Source organism: Pituophis catenifer, unplaced genomic scaffold (assembly GCF_029215685.1).
Source record: "Pituophis catenifer annectens isolate HBS135680 unplaced genomic scaffold, rPitCat1.0.hap2 SCAF_10, whole genome shotgun sequence".
Taxonomy (NCBI): Eukaryota; Metazoa; Chordata; class Lepidosauria; order Squamata; family Colubridae; genus Pituophis; species Pituophis catenifer.
Genome location: NW_027256890.1, coordinates 30,165,003 through 30,182,869, shown reverse-complemented (window position 1 = coordinate 30,182,869; position 17,867 = coordinate 30,165,003). Strand labels below are relative to the sequence as shown.

Below are 17,867 nucleotides of genomic sequence, written 5' to 3'. Positions count from 1 at the left end.
AGTGGGACTTCTAGTTCCTCGAGATTGAGCAAGGCTGGCCTAAAATGACAAATTACGCAGATTATAAACATCATGCAGAGAGTCCTCAATTTACAACAGTTTAGTGACCTTTCGAAGTTACAGCAGCACTGGAAAAAAAGTGACTTCTGACTGCTTTTCACACTTAAGGCCCCTCCCCCCCAGGTCACGTGATCACAATCCGCACTCTTGGCAATGGGTTCATATTGATGACATATTGCAGAGTCCTGGGGGGGGGCTGTCACGTGATCCCCTTTGGCGACCTTCTGGTGAGCAGAGTCAACAGGGAAAAGCCAGATTCACTTAACAACCCATGTTGTTAAGACACACATCTTAACTGCAGTGAATCGCTTAACAACGGAGGCAAGAAGAATTGCAAAAACGGGCAAAACCTACCTAACAAATGTCCCACCGAATAACAGAAATGTTAGGCTCAATTGTGGTCGTAAATTGGGGACTGCCTGTATTTCTTTTTTTTTTTTATGCCGAGAACGAGCCAATGTGGAGCAGGGCAGTGTTTTAAGTTGAAAAAGCAAGCAGAAAAATAACTGAATTGAAAGGGACCTTGGAGGTTGTCTAGCTCAACCCCTTAGTCAACCAGGGGACTTTACACCATTCTGGACAAACGTTTCTCCAATTTCTTCTTTAAAGTGTTGGAGCACCCACAACTTCTGGTGGCAAGCTGGTCCACTGGTTAATTGTTCTCACTGTCAGGCAATTTCTCCTTAGTTCCAGATTGCTTCTCTCCTTGATGAGTTTCGATCCATTAATTCTTGTCCTTCCTTCTGGTGCTTTGAAGAATAGTTTGACTGCCCTCTTGTTTATGGCAGCCCCTCAAATACTGGAAGACTGCTATCATGTCACCTTCTTTTCATTAAACTAGACATGCCCAATTCTGCAACCATAATTCATACATTTTAGCCTCTGGTCCCCATCTATATAAAGAGGAGGAGCTCAAAAAGGCACAGCTGGGGGGCCATTTTCCCCCAGGTCTTGCTTGATGAGGTGACCAGAAGGAGGGGCAGCTCCCTCCGGCCGTGGCCCTCTGAGGACTCAATGGAAGCCTTAGTGCAGAGGTCAGTCTCTTCAGGCACCAGCTGCCGTTTCTGAAAATCTACATGAGCTCGTTTCGACACGCCGGATAAATTTTTAATTTCAATTTGATTCAGAAAATTAAAATACAAAAACCCCAAATGGGGGAAAATTGCAAAGATAAAACAAACTAAACGAACACATTAAAAAAAGAAAGTGAGTTTAAAGGATGAAAAACAAAGACACACGTTATCCTGACATATCTATTGCAACAATAATAGCTTTCCCCTCCCTTTGCGAAACGGGTCCAAAATGCATAACCTGCCGGGTGGATTTCGACCCTATACTTCCAGCAAACGAATGAAAAATAGATTTGGGGGCTGAACGGCTGCCATCTGGGCATGAAGCCGGCGCTTTGAACCAGGCACAGAAACTGCCAGGCTGACTTTGGGGAGAGAAACGCTGGCAGAGTCTCCGAACTGGCCGGACCGTCTTCTTTGCTCTTCTTCCTGGCAGATCGACAGCCACTCTTTTTTCTGGAACGTGGCCCCCGGGGCAGAGAGTGCCGTGGCTTCCTTTGTCACCCTCCTCGCTGCAGCTGAAGCCATCCATAAAATCCCTGATGTTCAGTCGCTGCCCAAAAACATCATGTTTGCCTTCTTCCAGGGGGTAAGTTCTCCCTCTCTCTCTCTTTTTTTTTCCTGCTCTCTGCAGTTTGAAACAGATCTCTGATTTATTTGTTTTGTTTGTTTATGAAATTTATTTGCTGCCTATCTCGTATCCAACAACTCCGGGCAGTTTCAAAATAATAACAGAGGAACAGAGTTGGAAGGGACCTTGGAGGTCATATAGTCCAGCAGGAGACCCTACACCAGTGATGGGATTCAGCCAGTTCGCACCACTTTGGGAGAACCAGTTGTTAACTTTATGAGCAGTTTGGAAAACTGATTGTTGGAGGAAATCATTAGGGCAGAGAACCAGTTGTTAAATTACTTGAATCCCACCACTGCCCTACACCATTTCAGACAAATGGTTGTCCAGTCTTCTTAAAAGCATCCGGTGTTGGAGCATTCAGAACTTCTGGAGGGAAGCTGTTCCACTGATTAATTGTTCTAACTGTCAGGAAATTCCTCCTCCAGGTTGCCTCTCTCCTTTGTTAGTTTCCATCCATTGCTTCTTGTCCTGCCTTCAGGTGTTTGGAAAAATAGCTTGACCCCCTCCTCTCTGTGGCAGCCCCTCAGATATTGGAAGAGTGCTATCATGTCACCCCTAGTCCTTCTTTTCATTAGACCAGACATACCCAATTCCAGCAATCGCTCTTCATATGTTTCAGCCTCCAGCCCACTAATCATTTTTGTTGCTCTTCTTATTAAAACATTAACGTCATTGATCATAAAAAAACAACAACCCTGAGCAGATAAAAATGATTCAGTCCCTGGAACCTGTGGCTGGACCTGGAAGGTCTCGCTTTCCTGAAATCTCGTGGAGTGACCATGCGCCCCGTCCACCGTTGCACGTCTCGTTGGAACCAATTTCTGTGGTGTTTGCAAAGCAGAGAAAGCTGACTTGGGAAATAAGATTTGCATTGGAGGGCTTTGTCGCTCTCAGCTAGGAAATATCACGCTCGGCAAGGGCGGAATTTCCCCTGGGAAATGAATGAAACAGCTCAAGAGAGAGAGAGAGAGAGGCAGATGCCGCTAATCCCAGCTCCACTGCAGAATTAGCCAGGGATGGGTGAGAAGGTTCGGGAGCAAGTAAATAGGAAGAGCTGGCAAGGTTTTTGGGGGAGATGGTTGAAATCAGCGTTTCTCAACCTGGGCAATTTGAAAAGGGATGGACTTCAACTCCCAGAATTCCCCAGGCCACATGGGGAGTTTGTTAATTTGTACCAGAAGCATCACAAAATGAAGCATACCATATGACAAACTTTAAAATATAAAACGCAAAGTTAAAATATATGCAAATTAAACAGATCTTGCCCAGAAACTAGCAATATTAACCTGGGAGTTGAAATCCACCCACCTTTAAATAGCTCAGGTTGAGAAAACTGTTAGGCTCCAAAACAAATCTCGATATTTAGAGCAGCGTTTCTCAACCCCAGCACCTATTAAGATGGACGGACTTCCATTCCCAGAATTCCCCAGCCAGCCACGCCGGCTGCCTTAAAGAGATCTCAACCTACATTCCCCACCTTGCATAACATCTGGGAAACAAACGTTGGGAAGTGCATCAATATCTTAAAGAGGCATCACAGCTTTCCTGAAACAGGAAATGCCCAACTTCACTTCCCAGAATTCCCAGCAGCTGGCAGGCAGGCCCAGGGGATTCTGGGAAATGGAAGCCCGGCTCATTGAGAGCATCTCGGGCTGCAGCAAATCGGGGCAGAGTGCAAGAGACGGATCTCTCTGGAAGGGAAGACTTGAGGGTTTATTCCGCATCCTAACCCTGGGGGGGAAAAGTGGGTACAGGCAGTCCTCAAGTTATGACCACAACTGAGCCCAACGTTTCGATTGCTTAGCAAGACAGCGAAGTCCGTCTTTGCTGGCCGCCTATGATTTTTCCTGCTGCAGTTGTTAAGCAACACGGTCGTTAAGTGAGTCCGGCTTCCTCCATTGACTTTGCTGGTCAGAAGGTCACAAAAAGAGATCATGCAACTGTCATAGATATGAGTCAGTAGCCAAGTTTCCAAATTTTGATCTGGTGACCACGGGGACGCAGCAACGGTCGTAAATGTGAAAAACAGTCGCAAGCACAATCCTGCTGTAACTTTGGTCACTGAGCGAGTGGTTGTAACTCAAGGACTGCCTGTGATTTCTTCATTTGAGGGCGCTGGGAGAACAATTGAAACAATTGAGGAAAAGCCACTTGTTTTGGGGAAAGGAACATTCCTGGGAGCAGCAGGCAGACGAGCCGAAGCCAGTTGGACTTTTCAGAATGTGTAGCCGGAAAGGCCGTTTCCTGCAGCCTGTGGGCAGCGCGGTATCCCCACGGGGGCAGGAAAAGACCCTTCTCCCTCGCCCGTCCCCCTAGCAACTGGCACACGCAGGCCCTCCATCTCCAAACACGGAGTCACGTGGAGCGGATTAAAAATATATGTGCACACTGAAGCAAAAAGGCAGTTAATTTGGAGCAACGGCAGCTGCCGAAAGCCAAGAGGATATTTGAAGAGGGGAGGGGGGGAGGGGGGGAGGGGGGTGGTTAGCAGCTGATGTCCCCCTCCAGGCATGAGTTGGGTGGGTAGGTGGGTGGGTGGGGGGAGCTGAGTTCGAGCAGCGCTGTCAACTTTACAGGAGCTTCTGTAAAACAATTTCTCCTCCTGTTGTTTCCACCACTGATGTGTTGGGGGATTGGCAGTGGTGCCTTTCCTGAGAGGGCCGCACAATTTGGCCTTGTACAGTTGCGATTGTGCAAGAAGAAGAAGAAGTTGTAAACTGGATTGGTGTGACTCGCTTAAGAACCCCCCCCTCTTGCTTAGCAACAGAAATCCTGGCCAGTCACCGCAAGACAGTGAGTTCTAGTCTCACCTTAGCCACAAAAGCTGGCTGGGCGACTTTGGGTCAGTCACTGCCTCTCAGCCCAGCCCACCTCACAGGGTTGTCGTTATTGGGAAAATAGGAGTAAGCAGGTGTGTTGAATATGGAATATAGAATAACAGCGTTGGAAGGGACCTTGGAGGTCTTCTAGTCCAACCTCCTGCTTAGGCAGGAAACCCTACACCATTTCAGACAAATGGTTATCCAATCTCTTCTTAAAAAGCTCCATAGATGGGGCATCCACAACTTCTGGAGGCAAGTCTTTCCACTGATTATTGTCACTGCCAGGAAATTTCTTCTTAGTTCCAGGTTGCTTCTCTCCTTGATCAGTTTCCATCCATCGCTTCTTATTCAGCCTTCAGGTGCCTTGGAAAATACCTTGACCCCCATCCTCCTCTCTATGGCAGCCCCTCAAATATTGGAAGATGCTCTCCTGTCTCCCCTGGTCCTTCTCTTCACTAGACTAGCCAGGCCCAGTTCCTGCAACCGTTCTTCATTGTATGTTTTAGCCTCCAGTCCCCTCATCATCCTGGTTACTCTTCTCTGCACTTTTTCTAGAGTCTCGACATCTTTTTTATATCATGGCGACCAAAACTGGATGCAGGATTCCAAGTGTGGATTTACCAAGACCTTATAAAGTGACATTAGCACTTCACGTGATCCTGATTCTATGCCTCTGTTCACCATGTTGAGTTATTTGCAAAAATAATGGAGCCAGGATAGAAATAAATAAACGTGGCAGATTAACGGGGCTGTTCCTTGCTGTGGCTGGATTACTCTGTCCCTTTTTTGAGAGGACCCTTTCTGGATTTCCCTTCCCTCCTCAGGAGACCTTCGACTACATCGGCAGCTCCCGCATGGTGTATGATATGCAGAACGACCGCTTTCCCATCAAGCTGGAGAACATCGACTCCTTCCTGGAGCTGAGCCAGGTGAGAAGAGCCCAGCCGAGGCTGTTTGGTGTCTTCACCTGGCTGTGTTTGGGGTGTTGGCTGTCATTTCCCAATTTTGGAACCTGGGACTGGAAGAGAGCTACACAGAGAGTCGGGTCTTTGAAACATGACAATGCCCAGACGGGAGACGGGTGGAAGCCTCACAGAATAGAGTGCAGAATATCTTCATTGCAAATGACGGTGTCTTAAATTTAGAACCAGCATGGCGCTTCTGCTTGTAAATCTAAGGCCTCCGATAGGGTCTTGGTCCTAGGCGCTGGCCTAGAAAGCAACAGGTTGTGAGTTCTTGTCCTCCCTAAAGCATGAAATCCAAGTGGGTGACTTTGGGCCAATCACCAGGAGACTGGGAGTTCTAGTCCAGCCTTAGGCATGAAATCCAAGTGGGTGACTTTGGGCCAATCACCAGGAGACTGGGAGTTCTAGTCCTGCCTTAAGCATGAAAGCCGGCCAGGTGACTTTGGGCAAATCACCAGGAGACTGGGAGTTCTAGTCCAGCTTTAGGCATGAAATCCATGTAGGTGATTTTGGGCCGGTCCCTCTCTCTCGACCCAACCCACTTCACAGGGATCTTGTTTTGGGAAAAACAGGCGACAGGAGATTAGATTTACTGCAGATTAGGTAGATTAAGGGATTTAGCCGTCGTCTCTCTTTGGCTCTGTTTTGGGATAATTCGCGGGAGATTATTTAGCGTTTTAGATTCCAGCATTACCCGCCACAGAATGATTCAGTTGAAACAAAAGAGCTTTCAACCGAATGTGCCTTGCTTGCACCAACAGAGCAAACTCTTGAGTTCATTTCAAAATGTATGCCAGGAATTTACACACAAAAACGCACCGGAGTATAAGATGCAGCTTAGTTTTTGGGGAGGAAAATAGGGGGAAAAATCTGCCTACCAGGTATTCATCTGGCTAGCGTCCTTAGTCTGGTCAGCTTCAGCACATTAGTTTGCTGGTTGTGAGCACGCTTGTGTGCTTTTTATCCCCTACTTGGGGATAAAAATCAGCTTCTAAAGCACAGCTGAGAGAGAGCAGCAATGAGAAAAGCAGGCAAACCACGGAGATCGCTTCACTCGCTAGCACCTCATCAGGACTGAAAAAAAGCTTTGAAAAAGCTACATTCGGAGTATAAAATGCACCCAAATTTTCAGCCTCTTTTAGGGGGGTGAAAAGTGTGTTTTATAATCCAAAAAATAGGGTAATATAAATGGTTCACCTTTGCTCCTTCTTGTGCCAATTCAGTGCAAATCGCAGTGTGTGGATGCATCTGTGTGTGTTGTGTGTCAGATTTGGCAACAGCTGATTTTTTAAAAAAGTTGCTGCCCCCTGTTAACCTGGGGAAGTTGCTTTCCCTCAGTGAGGACTTCCAGCCGGTCTCTGGCTCTGCCTTTGCTGCCCGTGGGAGGCTCTGTTGGGAAAAAAAAACCCCAGGCAATCTTGCACATGTGCTCATCGTGCTCCGTCTGTTGCAGGTTGCGCTCCGGAGTAACGCCTCCCTGTGGATGCACACGGATCCCGTCTCGCGAAAGACCCCCGAGATTGAGGTAGGGGCGTTTGCTTGGCTGCCTGGTCCGTCCTTCCTTCCTTCCTTCCCTGCTCACAAGAAAAATGGCGATGTTGGCTTCCGACGGGTCCTTATGGATCCATGGCTCCGGGCCTTGACTGCAGCAGGACGGTGTCCGATGGCCATCTGCTGGGAGGCTCGTGGGCTTCCTCGGACAGTTGGTTGGCCACGGCAAGAGCAGATGGCTGGGCTAGGTGGGCCAGGGGTCTGATCCAGCACGGCCAGCTTCGGCTCTGATGTCCCTGGCATCTCTGCTGAACGCCACATGGCCCGTTCTGCTCCTCACGTCACTGAGGACACGTTGACAGACACTGGCCTTCCTCTTTTTTCTTCTTCTTCTTTTTTGCCACTGTGGAAAGTGTCCCTCACCCGAGGGGTCAGCATCTCCTCCTCTACTCCACACACACCCCTCTAGCACTGAAGATGTTATCTACTTGGGCAATGAAACATCTGCAAGAAAACCACCAGGCTCAGAAAGCCCCAACGACCCCATAGTTGTTCTCCTCCTCCCCTCCCTCCCTCCCTCCACAAACCCTTCTAGCACTGATGATGTTCCCTAGTTGGGTCATGAAATGTCAGCCAAGCTCAGAGAGTACCAAGGACCCCACAGTTCTCCTTCTCTTCCTCCTCCTCCTCCACCTCCTTTCTATCACTGATGATATTACCTAGTTGGGTAATGAAACATCTTCAAGAAAACCACCAAGCTCAGAGAGCACCAAGAACTCCACAGTCCTTTTCTTCCTCCTCCTCCTCCTCCTCCTCCTCCTCCCAGGCCGTTTCCCCTCTGCTGCGCTGCTGCCTTTGCTCCCTCAGCTAGTGGGAGAACCTGTGACCTTCTTCCTCAACATGCAAAGGCTGCCTTTCTGCTCCTGGTCAGATCCAGTTGATGCTCCTCACCAGCACCTTCCAACCAGGGTGGCCTTCTCCTGTGTCTCCCAAGCCCTTGTGTTTCCTGACCTCTCGGGGGCGGCATCCCTTCTCCAATGCCCCCTCCCCCATCCAATGCTTTCCTCCAACCTTTCTCAGTTCCCACATTTTCCAAGAGGTCTTTGGGACCGTTCCTTACTTCTCATCTTTGGCCAAAACGAACCTTGGGGAGATGGTACTCTTCTACTCTTATTTATTCATTCATTCATTCATTTAATTTATATACCGCCCTTCTCCCAAAGGGACTCAGGGCAGTGTACAGCCAGCATAAAACCCACAAATATAAAATTTAAAAAACAGTTTAAAAATATTAAATAGTTTAGCCCATAATTAAAATAAACAACCCAATTTAAATGTTTAAAAAAGAATTAACAAATAAAATTTAAAAATTAGGCCAGTCCGGCTTGTTGAAATAAAAGCGTCTTGAGGGCCCGGCGGAAGGTGCGCAAGTTGGGAATCCTCCGCATCTCGGGGGGCAATTCGTTCCAGAGGGCAGGAGCCCCCACAGAGAAGGCTCTCCTCCTGGGGGTCACCAGCCAACATTGCTTGGCCGATGGCACCCGGAGGAGCCCCTCTCTGTAGGAGCGAGTTGGCCAGTGGGAGGCTATTGGTAGTAGCAGGTGGTCTTGTAAATACCCGGATCCTAAACCATGGAGCACTCTAAAGGTGGTAACGAATACCTTGAATCGCACCCGAAGGACCACAGGAAGCCAGTGCAGCTTGCGCAGGAGAGGTGTTACATGGGAGCGCCATGACGCTCCCATAACCACCCACACAGCCGCATTCTGGACCAGTTGGAGCCTCCGGGTGCTCTTCAGGGGGAGCCCCATGTAGAGAGCATTACAATAGTCCAGGCGGGAAGTGACGAGGGCATGAGTGACCGTGCGTAGGGAGTCCCAATCCAGAAAGGGATGCAACTGGCAGATCAGGCGAACCTCATAAAAAGCCCCCCTGGCCACGGCCGTCACGTGTTCTTCTAAGGACAGCCGTGCATCCAGGAGGACACCCAAGTTGCGAGCCCTCTCCGTGGGGGCCAATGACTCGCCCCCAATAGTCAGAGATGGCACCACCTGACTATATCGGGACGCCGGAAGTCACAGCCACTCGGTCTTGGACGGGTTGAGCTTGAACTGTTTCTCCCCATCCAGATCCGCACGGCCTCCAGACACCGGGACATCACTTCAAGGGCATCGTTGGGGTGGTTCGGGGTGGAGATGTACACCATCAGCGTACTGGTGGAACTGCACCCCGAAACCACGGATGATCTCACCCAGCGGCTTCACATAAATGTTGAACAGAAGAGGCAAGAGGACTGACCCTTGCGGCACCCCACACATGAGGCACCTCGAGGTCAACCTCTGGCCTCCCGTCAACACAAACTGCGACCAGTCAGAGAGAAAGGAGGAGAACCACCGCAACACAGTGCCTCCCACTCCTAACCCCTCTAACCGGTGCAGCATGATACCATGGTCGATGGTATCAAAAGCCGCTGAGAGATCTAATAGGACCAGGATAGAGGAAAAACCCCTATCCCGAGCCCTCCAGAGATTATCAACCAATGCGACCAATGCCGTTTCTGTGCTGTACCCAGGTCTGAAAACTGCCTGGAATGGATCAAGATAGACCGCTTCATCCGGGTGTCGCGCCACCACATTCTCAACAACCTTCACAACAAAGCGAAGGTTGGAGACTGGATGATAGTTGGCTAATTCAGCCGGGTCCAGGGAAGGCTTCTTGAGGAGGGGCCTCACCACCGCCTCTTTCAAGGCGGCGGGAAAGCAACCCTCACTCAAAGAAGTGTTAATAATCCTCTGGAGCCAGCCTCGTGTAACCTCGCGGGAAGCCAGCACCAACCAGGAGGGACACGGGTCCAATAAACATGTGACCGTGCTAAGTCTAACCAGAATCCTGTCCACGTCTTCGGGAGTCACCAGGTCAAACTCCTCCCAGATAACACTCTCAAGACCTTCCTCCCTCACCCTGTCTGAATCTGTCCCGTCAGAGACCCAGCCTTCCCGAATCTGAGAGATTTTGTCATGCAGATACTGTACAAAATCCTCAGCTCTACCCTCCAAGGGGTCTTCCCGCACTCCCAGATGGAGCAGGGAGCGGGTCACCCTAAACAGGGCAGCTGGGTGATTATCTGCAGACGCAATAAGAGCGGAAAAGTAGTCAGACTAGGTAGGTCTTAATATGAGACCTCACCAGTTTTCGGTCAGATTCGGACTGGCTGGCCCTCCAACCGCTCTCTAGGCGTCTTTTCCGGCGCTTCATTTCCCTCAGCTCCTCGGAGAACCAGGGAGCCACCTGGGATCGGCACCGGGTCAGAGGCCGCAAAGGCACAACACGGTCCAAAGCTCCAGCGGCCGCCCTATCCCAGGCGGCCACCAGGTCTTCAGCTACGTCATGAGCCAGAACCTCAGGGAATGGCCCAAGCTCCATCTGGAACCTCTCTGGGTCCATCAGGCGCCTGTCCACCTAATCGGTTCCGCCTCCTTGTGGTGGGGTGTAGCGGTTTGAAGGTCAAGTCAAAGGAGAGAATGATCTGACCATGACAAGGGCTCGATCACAATATCCCCTATATCAAAATCATTCAACCACTGGCCAGAGACAAAAACCAGGTCCAGAGTGTGTCCCCCCGTATGAGTGGGGCCATGAACTAACTGGGTCAGGTCCATGGCCGTCATGGAAGCCATGAACTCCTGAGCCGCCTCAGACGTTTCACCGATAGATGGCAGGTTGAAATCCCCCATGACCATAAACCTGGGGGTATCAACCGCCACCTCGGCTATCACGTTGAGCAGCTCAGGCAAGGCTGCTGCCACATGGCAGGGAGCCAGGTACGTGACCAGCAAGCCCATCTGCCCCCCACGGCCCCACTTCACAAGGAGGGACTCACATCCGGCTATCAGGCACAGTGGTCTCCCTCGGACCAAGACCTTCCTTGATAACAACCGCCACCCCCCCTGCCCGTCCCCTGATACCTCGGCTGATGGAATGCACGGAAACCTGGTGGGCACATTTCAATGAGGAGGACCCCCCCTCCAGGCCCAACCAGGTCTCCGTAATACCCGCCAGGTCCGCTCCCCCCTCCTGAACAAGATCACAAAGGAGTGGGGCTTTATTTACCACGGACCTGGTGTTGCACAACATCAACCGAAGGCCTGGGCCCTGAGGATCTGTGCAACCCAGGGAACAAGAAGAGCATTGGGGGCTGGAGCGCACAATCGCTCGAAGATAGCAAGTGCATACTCCCCTAACATGATTTGGCCCTCTGCTCCCGCCGTATCTGCCCAGTGCCGATGGAACAGCCCTCATTAGTACAGAAACTAGCCCCCTCCTCGACCCCTGACCCCGCACCCCCAATCACAGAGCCCTCTGTCGGGCTAAGCCCAGTCCCTTGTGGGTTACCCCCCAAACCCACGCCCCACCCCCTCCCTGGTGCCCCTAATAACCTGGTTAAAAAAGAATGCAAAGCCTTTTTCTTTAAAACCCTAACACCCTCTTGCCAAAACCCCCTCAAATTCCTCTTTGTTGCGTGCCATCTCTCGGGGTTCCAAAACCCGTCATCGAGATAGGCCCTCAATAGAGTTGGGGGGAATCTCGCAGTTTAAGGAGTTCTGCCGACAAATACATTCAGTAACTGGGTATAGTCTGCCCAGGCCAGGCCTGACCTAAGTCTTTCCCCTTTTTAAATGGAAATGTTAAATTTGGTTTTAAATTATTGGGGTTTTAAATTTGTTCAGCCAAATTATTTAATTCGTTTTATCTTATTTTAAATTTTGTATTTATATGTTTTATTCTATGGCTGTTCACCGCCCTGAGTCCTTCGGGAGTAGGGTGGTATATAAATTCAAACAAACAAACAAACAAACAAACAAACAAACAAACAAATAAATAAATAAATAAATAAATAAATAAATAGTCCATGGCTAGGGGTCCATCCCAGCGATCTAAAGTCCCATGGAGAAGATGCTAGTCTCAGGTGCAAGTCATTAAACTTCCACTGCCCTCTCACGGCAGTGAGAGGAGTCTTATGCCATTTCGGACTCAGATTTAAACATCAGCCACCCTCTCATGGTGGCTGAATAAGGAGAGAGAGACAGCAGTCCTGGTCCGGCTCCTTCAATATTTGCACCTCAAGATGCATCTCCATACTGTAAGGAGGGACAGATGGAATAAACCAGTCATTAAATTCAGGAACAAGGGCAGTCCATGGTGGCCACGCAGTAGACAAGTCCAGAGAGACCAAGATGACACAAAAGTAGGAGGACTCTTTCTGGCAAACAGGAAACAAACCTGGATGGCAGGCGATCACAGTAAGGCCTGACACCAGGCCAAAACAGGGGCAGAAGAGATGAAATAAGGAGAGGGGGGGAGCAAAGCAGTGAGGTATCTGGGGCAAAACACCCCAAGGTAGTCACCACAGCCATCTTTCAGTCCCCTTAAGCCACCCTCAGCTCTTCCATAGTCCGCAACACCTCCGGCTCAGCCCCCCCAATCCCAAAACAGGGAGGGGGCCCTCAGGGACGGCCTAAGGCTGACCCTCACAAAATGGGTCGGCACCCTGCGGTCACCCAAGGAGTTCAGCTGGAATAGCTGCCAGGCAAGCCCCTGCTCTCTCGCTCACGGCCTTCTGGCTTCCACCGCTCCCACTGCCGCCGCCTTAGCAGCCGCCATTCCGGACGCCGACACCGCCATCGACCTCCTCAGCACCGACTCCGTCCACCACTGGCCTCCGCAGGCAGTCCCTGCCGCCACCAGGGTCCAGTGAAGTCCCGCTGAGGGTGCCACATGGCCACCGCCACTGCATTGTCACAGCCGCCACTCCGGCAGCCGCCGGCTCTTAGCTCTGCCTCCCCACCATCCTCCATTCTGAATGGCCCTTGAGAACTTCTGTCTGGGAGCCCTCCGTGGTGCTCAGCAACACTCGGGTTGGGCTGCAGCCTATCTTGGCACCATGTCTTCAAGACTGCCCATTTGGGTGAACGTGAAAATCTTAAATAAAGCATCAGTAAACTGCCCCAGAGGGGGCTGTGGGATGGTTTTTTTTCCCCTATAGTAAGGAAAATTTCATGATGCAATCTGAGTCAGTCACAAGGACCAAAGATTTATTCTACCAAGTTTTCGGGCTTGTGCTGGAGTCCTCCTTGAAGAACTCCTCTCCCTCTCCCATTCTCTCTCTCTCTCACACTCTCACTCCCTCCCCTTCTCTCTCCCCCCCCCCCTCTCTCTCTCTCTCTCGTTAAATAGGGTGTTGATGGCTGGCTATGAAGTCATTAATAAGTACCTCGTAAACTGGCAGTAAATCAGCACTCTTATTGACTGACAAGGAGTCCATTTCCCAGACTTCAATCTTTTCCTTTTTTTTTCCCCGGCTGTTTTTGTCCCTGTTTGGCCAACAATCTTGAGTAGCTGTGAAACTGAGTCAGATGGGATCCTGCAACATTATCCTGGGATCTTTGCCTCCACTTGCAAAAGTAAAACTTTGTCTGCTTTCTGAATTCGTGGCGTAATTGAGCCGCTCTTTCCCTGGTGCTCTTAGCAAAACGTCCAGAGGATGATGGAAGCCTTGAACAAGAGCAGCAAAAACACCAGTGTGGTGATGAGTGGGATCGAAGCCAGCCAGCCCCTCCCGCCTTCCTCCTTCCAGCGATTCCTGAGGGCCCAGCAGATTCCTGGGATCGTCCTGGCCGACCACTCCTCCCACTTCGAGAACAGGTAACCAGGGATCCTTTTCAGCAGTCCAGAGATCTCCAAGCGTGGCAACTTTTTAAGGCTCTGGCCGGAGGCCAAGGAATTCTGGAAGGTGAAGTCCGCAGGTCTTCAAAGTTGCCGAGTTTGGAAACCCCAGCTGTATAGGCAGCCCTCGACTCACAACCACAATTGGGCCCAACGTTTCTGCTCTTAAGTGAGTTTTGCTCCATTTTACGACCTTTTTTGCCTTGGTTGTTAAGTGAACCACTGCAGTTAATAAGTTAGTAGCCCGGTTGTAAAGTGAATCTGGCTTCCACACCATCAGAACGTCACAAAAGGGATCACGAGACACACACACACACCGTGACACAGCAACCGTCATAAGTAGGGGCCAGTGGCCAAGCATCTGAATATTGATCACATGACCGTGGGGATGCTGGGAAGATGGTCACTGTGAAAATCGGTCATAAGTCAGTTTTTTCAGCACCGTTGTTAACTTTGAACGGTCACTAAGTGTTTGGTTGTAAGTCGAGGAGTACCTGAAATCTATGAAACCCATAGAAGGCAGGTGAGTGTAGATTTATTTATTTAGCGTATGGTTGGTCACACACAGTATTAAAACACTTCATTTTTACAGGTTAAAAACAATTAAAACAATAAAAAAGCAGTAAGAAAACCTAAAAGGAAAACAGAAATAACATTTCAAAGTTTAATGTCGAGTTTGGAGATCCAGTCAGTAGCTGCCGTTGTTATGCAGAGGATACCTTCTGTTAGGGCATTCCGTCACTATGTGCTGGATAGTCTGTCGAGGGGCCCCGCAATCACATTGGGCTGAAGGTGTCTTTCCCCATTTATACAGGGAGTCAGCACCCCATGAGTTGTTCTAATTCTATTATATGTCAGCCATATGTGTCTGGGTAGGCTAAATCCTGGAGGTCTACTACTAGGACTGATATGCTCGGAGACATCTTGGGGGGAACAGCTATTCCACGCCTCCATCCACTTTTGTGTGGTGTTCTGATGATCGGCCATCAACTTACGCGCTGTCAAGATTGGTGGATTTCTTGACTTTAATCGGCATCTTAAGAGATCAGGAATGTATCCATGTATGGGTAGAGAGGAATTTAACAGGATCTTACTATACTCCCGAATGAGAGCTTCTTGTCGTCGTAAGCGCGGGGGGAGTATGTGACTAAGAACTGGTGAGTGTAGAAGTGAGTCCACACTTGTGGCCAAGCTGGAGACAAGACACAGAAGGCCGGAACTCAGAAGCCTCTCCATCAGAATAGAGCCGGAGGGGACCTTGAAGGTCTTCTAGTCCAACCCCCTGCTCTAGCAGGAGGCCCTGTGGAATATCAGACCAATGATGGAGCCCCCAGAACTTCTGGTGGCAAGCTGTTCCTTTGGTTAATTGTTCTCACTGTCAGGAAGTTTCTCCTTAGTTCTAGGTTGCTTCTCCCCTTGATTAGTTTCCATCGGTTGCTGCTGCTTCTGCCTTCAGGTGGCTTGGGGAATAGGTTGCAATCAGAATAGAGCCAGAAGGGACCTTGGAGGTCTTCTAGTCCAACCCCCTGCTCTAGCAGGAGGCCCTGTGGAATATCAGCCTCTTCTTAAAAAACCTCCAGTTTTCCCATTTGGGGGATCCTCGCAGTCTTGACTAACGGAGGTGAAGCCGAGACCCCAATTTACCTGGAGCTCAGCAAAAGCACGAGAGGGGCGGGTGCCGGAGAAGAAGGTAGCAGCCACTGGGGGAGGGGGGGGCTGCTGGGGGGGGGAGGCAGAGGGAAGACAGACAGCGCAGTTCAAGGGCCGCAGCGTAATTGTTCTGACAAGCGGGAGAAACCCACTTTCGCCTCGCACAACGTCTCCGGCGGCTGGCCGGCAGCCAGGGGCTAGCAAGCCTGCAGAAGGGAGGAGCAGCTGCTCTTGCAGGGCCGCTTGGAAACAAAGCAAAAGAGGGGAGGGGAAAGGGGGTCTGGCTCTCTCTGTCTCTGTGTGTAAAATCCAGATGCTGGCTACAGGTGGTTCTCGACTTACGGCAGTTCCCTCGGTGACCAAAAGTCACAGCGGCCCCGAAAAAAGGGACTTGGGGCCCTTTTTTCACGCTTATGACCGCCGCAGCATCCCCTCCCCCACCGGTCACATGATCAAAATTTAAGAGGCTTCGGAACCGACTCACCTTTATGACGGTTGCAGTGTCCCCAGGGGAGGGGGACGGGTCACTTGTTCCCCTTTTGTGACCTGACAAGCAAAGTCAATGGGGGAAGCTGGGTTCGCTTAATGACGTACGTCAGGCTAATTTGACGACCGCAGTGATTCGCTTAACAATTACGGCAGAACATTTGTCAACTGGCACAAAGCTCACTTAAGGACTGTCTTGCTTAGCAGCAGAAATTTGAGTCCGTTGCGGTCATAAGTCAAGGCCTACCTGTATGTCTAGGTGGGCAATGTTTTTTTTCAATCTTGGCGACTTCAAGACTCCTGGAGCTGAAGTCCCAGAATTCCCCAGCCAGCAAGGTGGAAGGACCTGGAACTGGCCTCCTTGTCAGATTTGGGGGTGTTGTTTGCCAAAGTCTCTTGCCCCTTCCCCCCCCCCTTTTGCTTTCTAATAAAAAGCCTCAGCTCATCAAACAGGCAAAGCCACCAAAGGGCCAAGTTAATTACGATAATTAAAATTAAAATTTTAATAATGATGCTCCTGCCACGAAGAAGGAAGGGGGGTGAAACGTCCTTTGAGGAGGGGTTGCCGGAGGGAGCGGGATGGGAGGGAGGCTGGGTTTCTGCCCAAGCCCAGATCCATCTCCAACCCCAAGGGATCCCTCCCCACACCTGCTCCCCCAAGGACCCCAATCCCCCCTCCTCCCTGCCCCCTTCCCCAGACCATTGCAGCTCCTCCTTCCCTCCCTCCCTCCCTCCCGCAGGTACTACCAGAGCCTCTATGACACCCCCGAGAACATCCGGCTGAATTATCCCCAGGGACTGAGCCCAGAGCAGGCCCTGAACTACGTGACGGACACAGCGAAGGTGGGCTGGGCCCCTCTGTCAAGTGGGGAGCGCTGGGGGGAGCGAACTTGGATTCTCTGGCTGGCTGTGGTTGTCTTGGCACTGATGGCTGCAGCAGCCGCTGTGTGAAGGAAGGGCCCAGAGGGGGAGGGCTGTCCAGCCTGCCTTGACCCTCCATTCTTTCTCCCAGTCCTTAGCTGCCGTAGCCACCGTGGTGGGCCGCACGCTCTACAAGATGGCCGGAGGAGGGGGTGACGCCTCATCAATTCAGGCAGATCCACTCACGGTAGGTGCTGATGGGGTCTCTGGAGGGGGAGGCAAGGAAGGGGCCGGTCCTAAGTTGGCATGCCCTTCCCTCCGCTCTCTGGGTAGGTCACCCGGCGTCTGATGAATGCCCACTCTCCTGCCACCCATCCGCCCCCTTTCCTTGGGTGTTGGGGGACACTTGAGTACCTACCCGTCTCGTCAGGATCCACGGGGCCACTTAATATATAGCCGAATCTCATAGAATCTGAGGGCTGGAAGGGATCTTGGAGGTCTTCTAGTCCAACCCTCTGCTCAAGGGAGGAGATCTTATTGCATCTTGAACAAACAGCTTTTGCTTCTGTTGAGTAATTTCCTCCAATTTTTACTAGTAATAAAAAACCTTCCCAGCTGGACGATTTGCCTTTGTCTTCCAGGTCACTCGCATGTTGTATGGTTTCCTCATCCAGTCCAACAACTCCTGGTTCCAGGCCATCACGAGGCCAGATTTTAAAGGGCCTCTGGGTGAGGCGTGTCTGTGTGTCTGTGAGAGAGAGAGAATGACAGAAAGAAAGAAAGAGAGGAGAAAGAGAGAAGAGCCAAGAAAGAGAATAAAGAAAGAGAAAGAATAAGAAAAGAGAGAATGAGAGGGGCCGGGGAAGAATGAGAGGGAAAGAACCAAGAGAGAGAAGAAAAAAGAAAAAGAAAAAGAAAGAGAGAATGAGAGGGGGAGGGGAAGAAAAAAAGGACCGAGAGAGAGAAGAAAGAAAGAAAAAGTGAGAGAGAGAGAATGACAGAAAGAAAGAAAGAGAGGAGAAAGAGAGAAGAGCCAAGAAAGAGAATAAAGAAAGAGAAAGAATAAGAAAAGAGAGAATGAGAGGGGGAGGGGAAGAATGAGAGA

The 17,867-nt window shown here is 50.5% G+C and overlaps 1 protein-coding gene across 1 annotated transcript in view; it reads left to right on the top strand.

Moving 5' to 3' along the window:
* The window catches only part of NCSTN (nicastrin), a 36,281-nt gene that overhangs the window by 12,370 nt on the left and 6,044 nt on the right, over positions 1 to 17,867 (top strand). Inside the window, exons 8-14 of the mRNA XM_070951006.1 lie at positions 1,567 to 1,719; positions 5,411 to 5,515; positions 7,005 to 7,076; positions 13,569 to 13,744; positions 16,642 to 16,744; positions 16,914 to 17,009; positions 17,404 to 17,491. Coding sequence (XP_070807107.1) covers positions 1,567 to 1,719; positions 5,411 to 5,515; positions 7,005 to 7,076; positions 13,569 to 13,744; positions 16,642 to 16,744; positions 16,914 to 17,009; positions 17,404 to 17,491 — 793 coding nt within the window. The remainder of the gene's footprint in view (positions 1 to 1,566; positions 1,720 to 5,410; positions 5,516 to 7,004; positions 7,077 to 13,568; positions 13,745 to 16,641; positions 16,745 to 16,913; positions 17,010 to 17,403; positions 17,492 to 17,867) is intronic.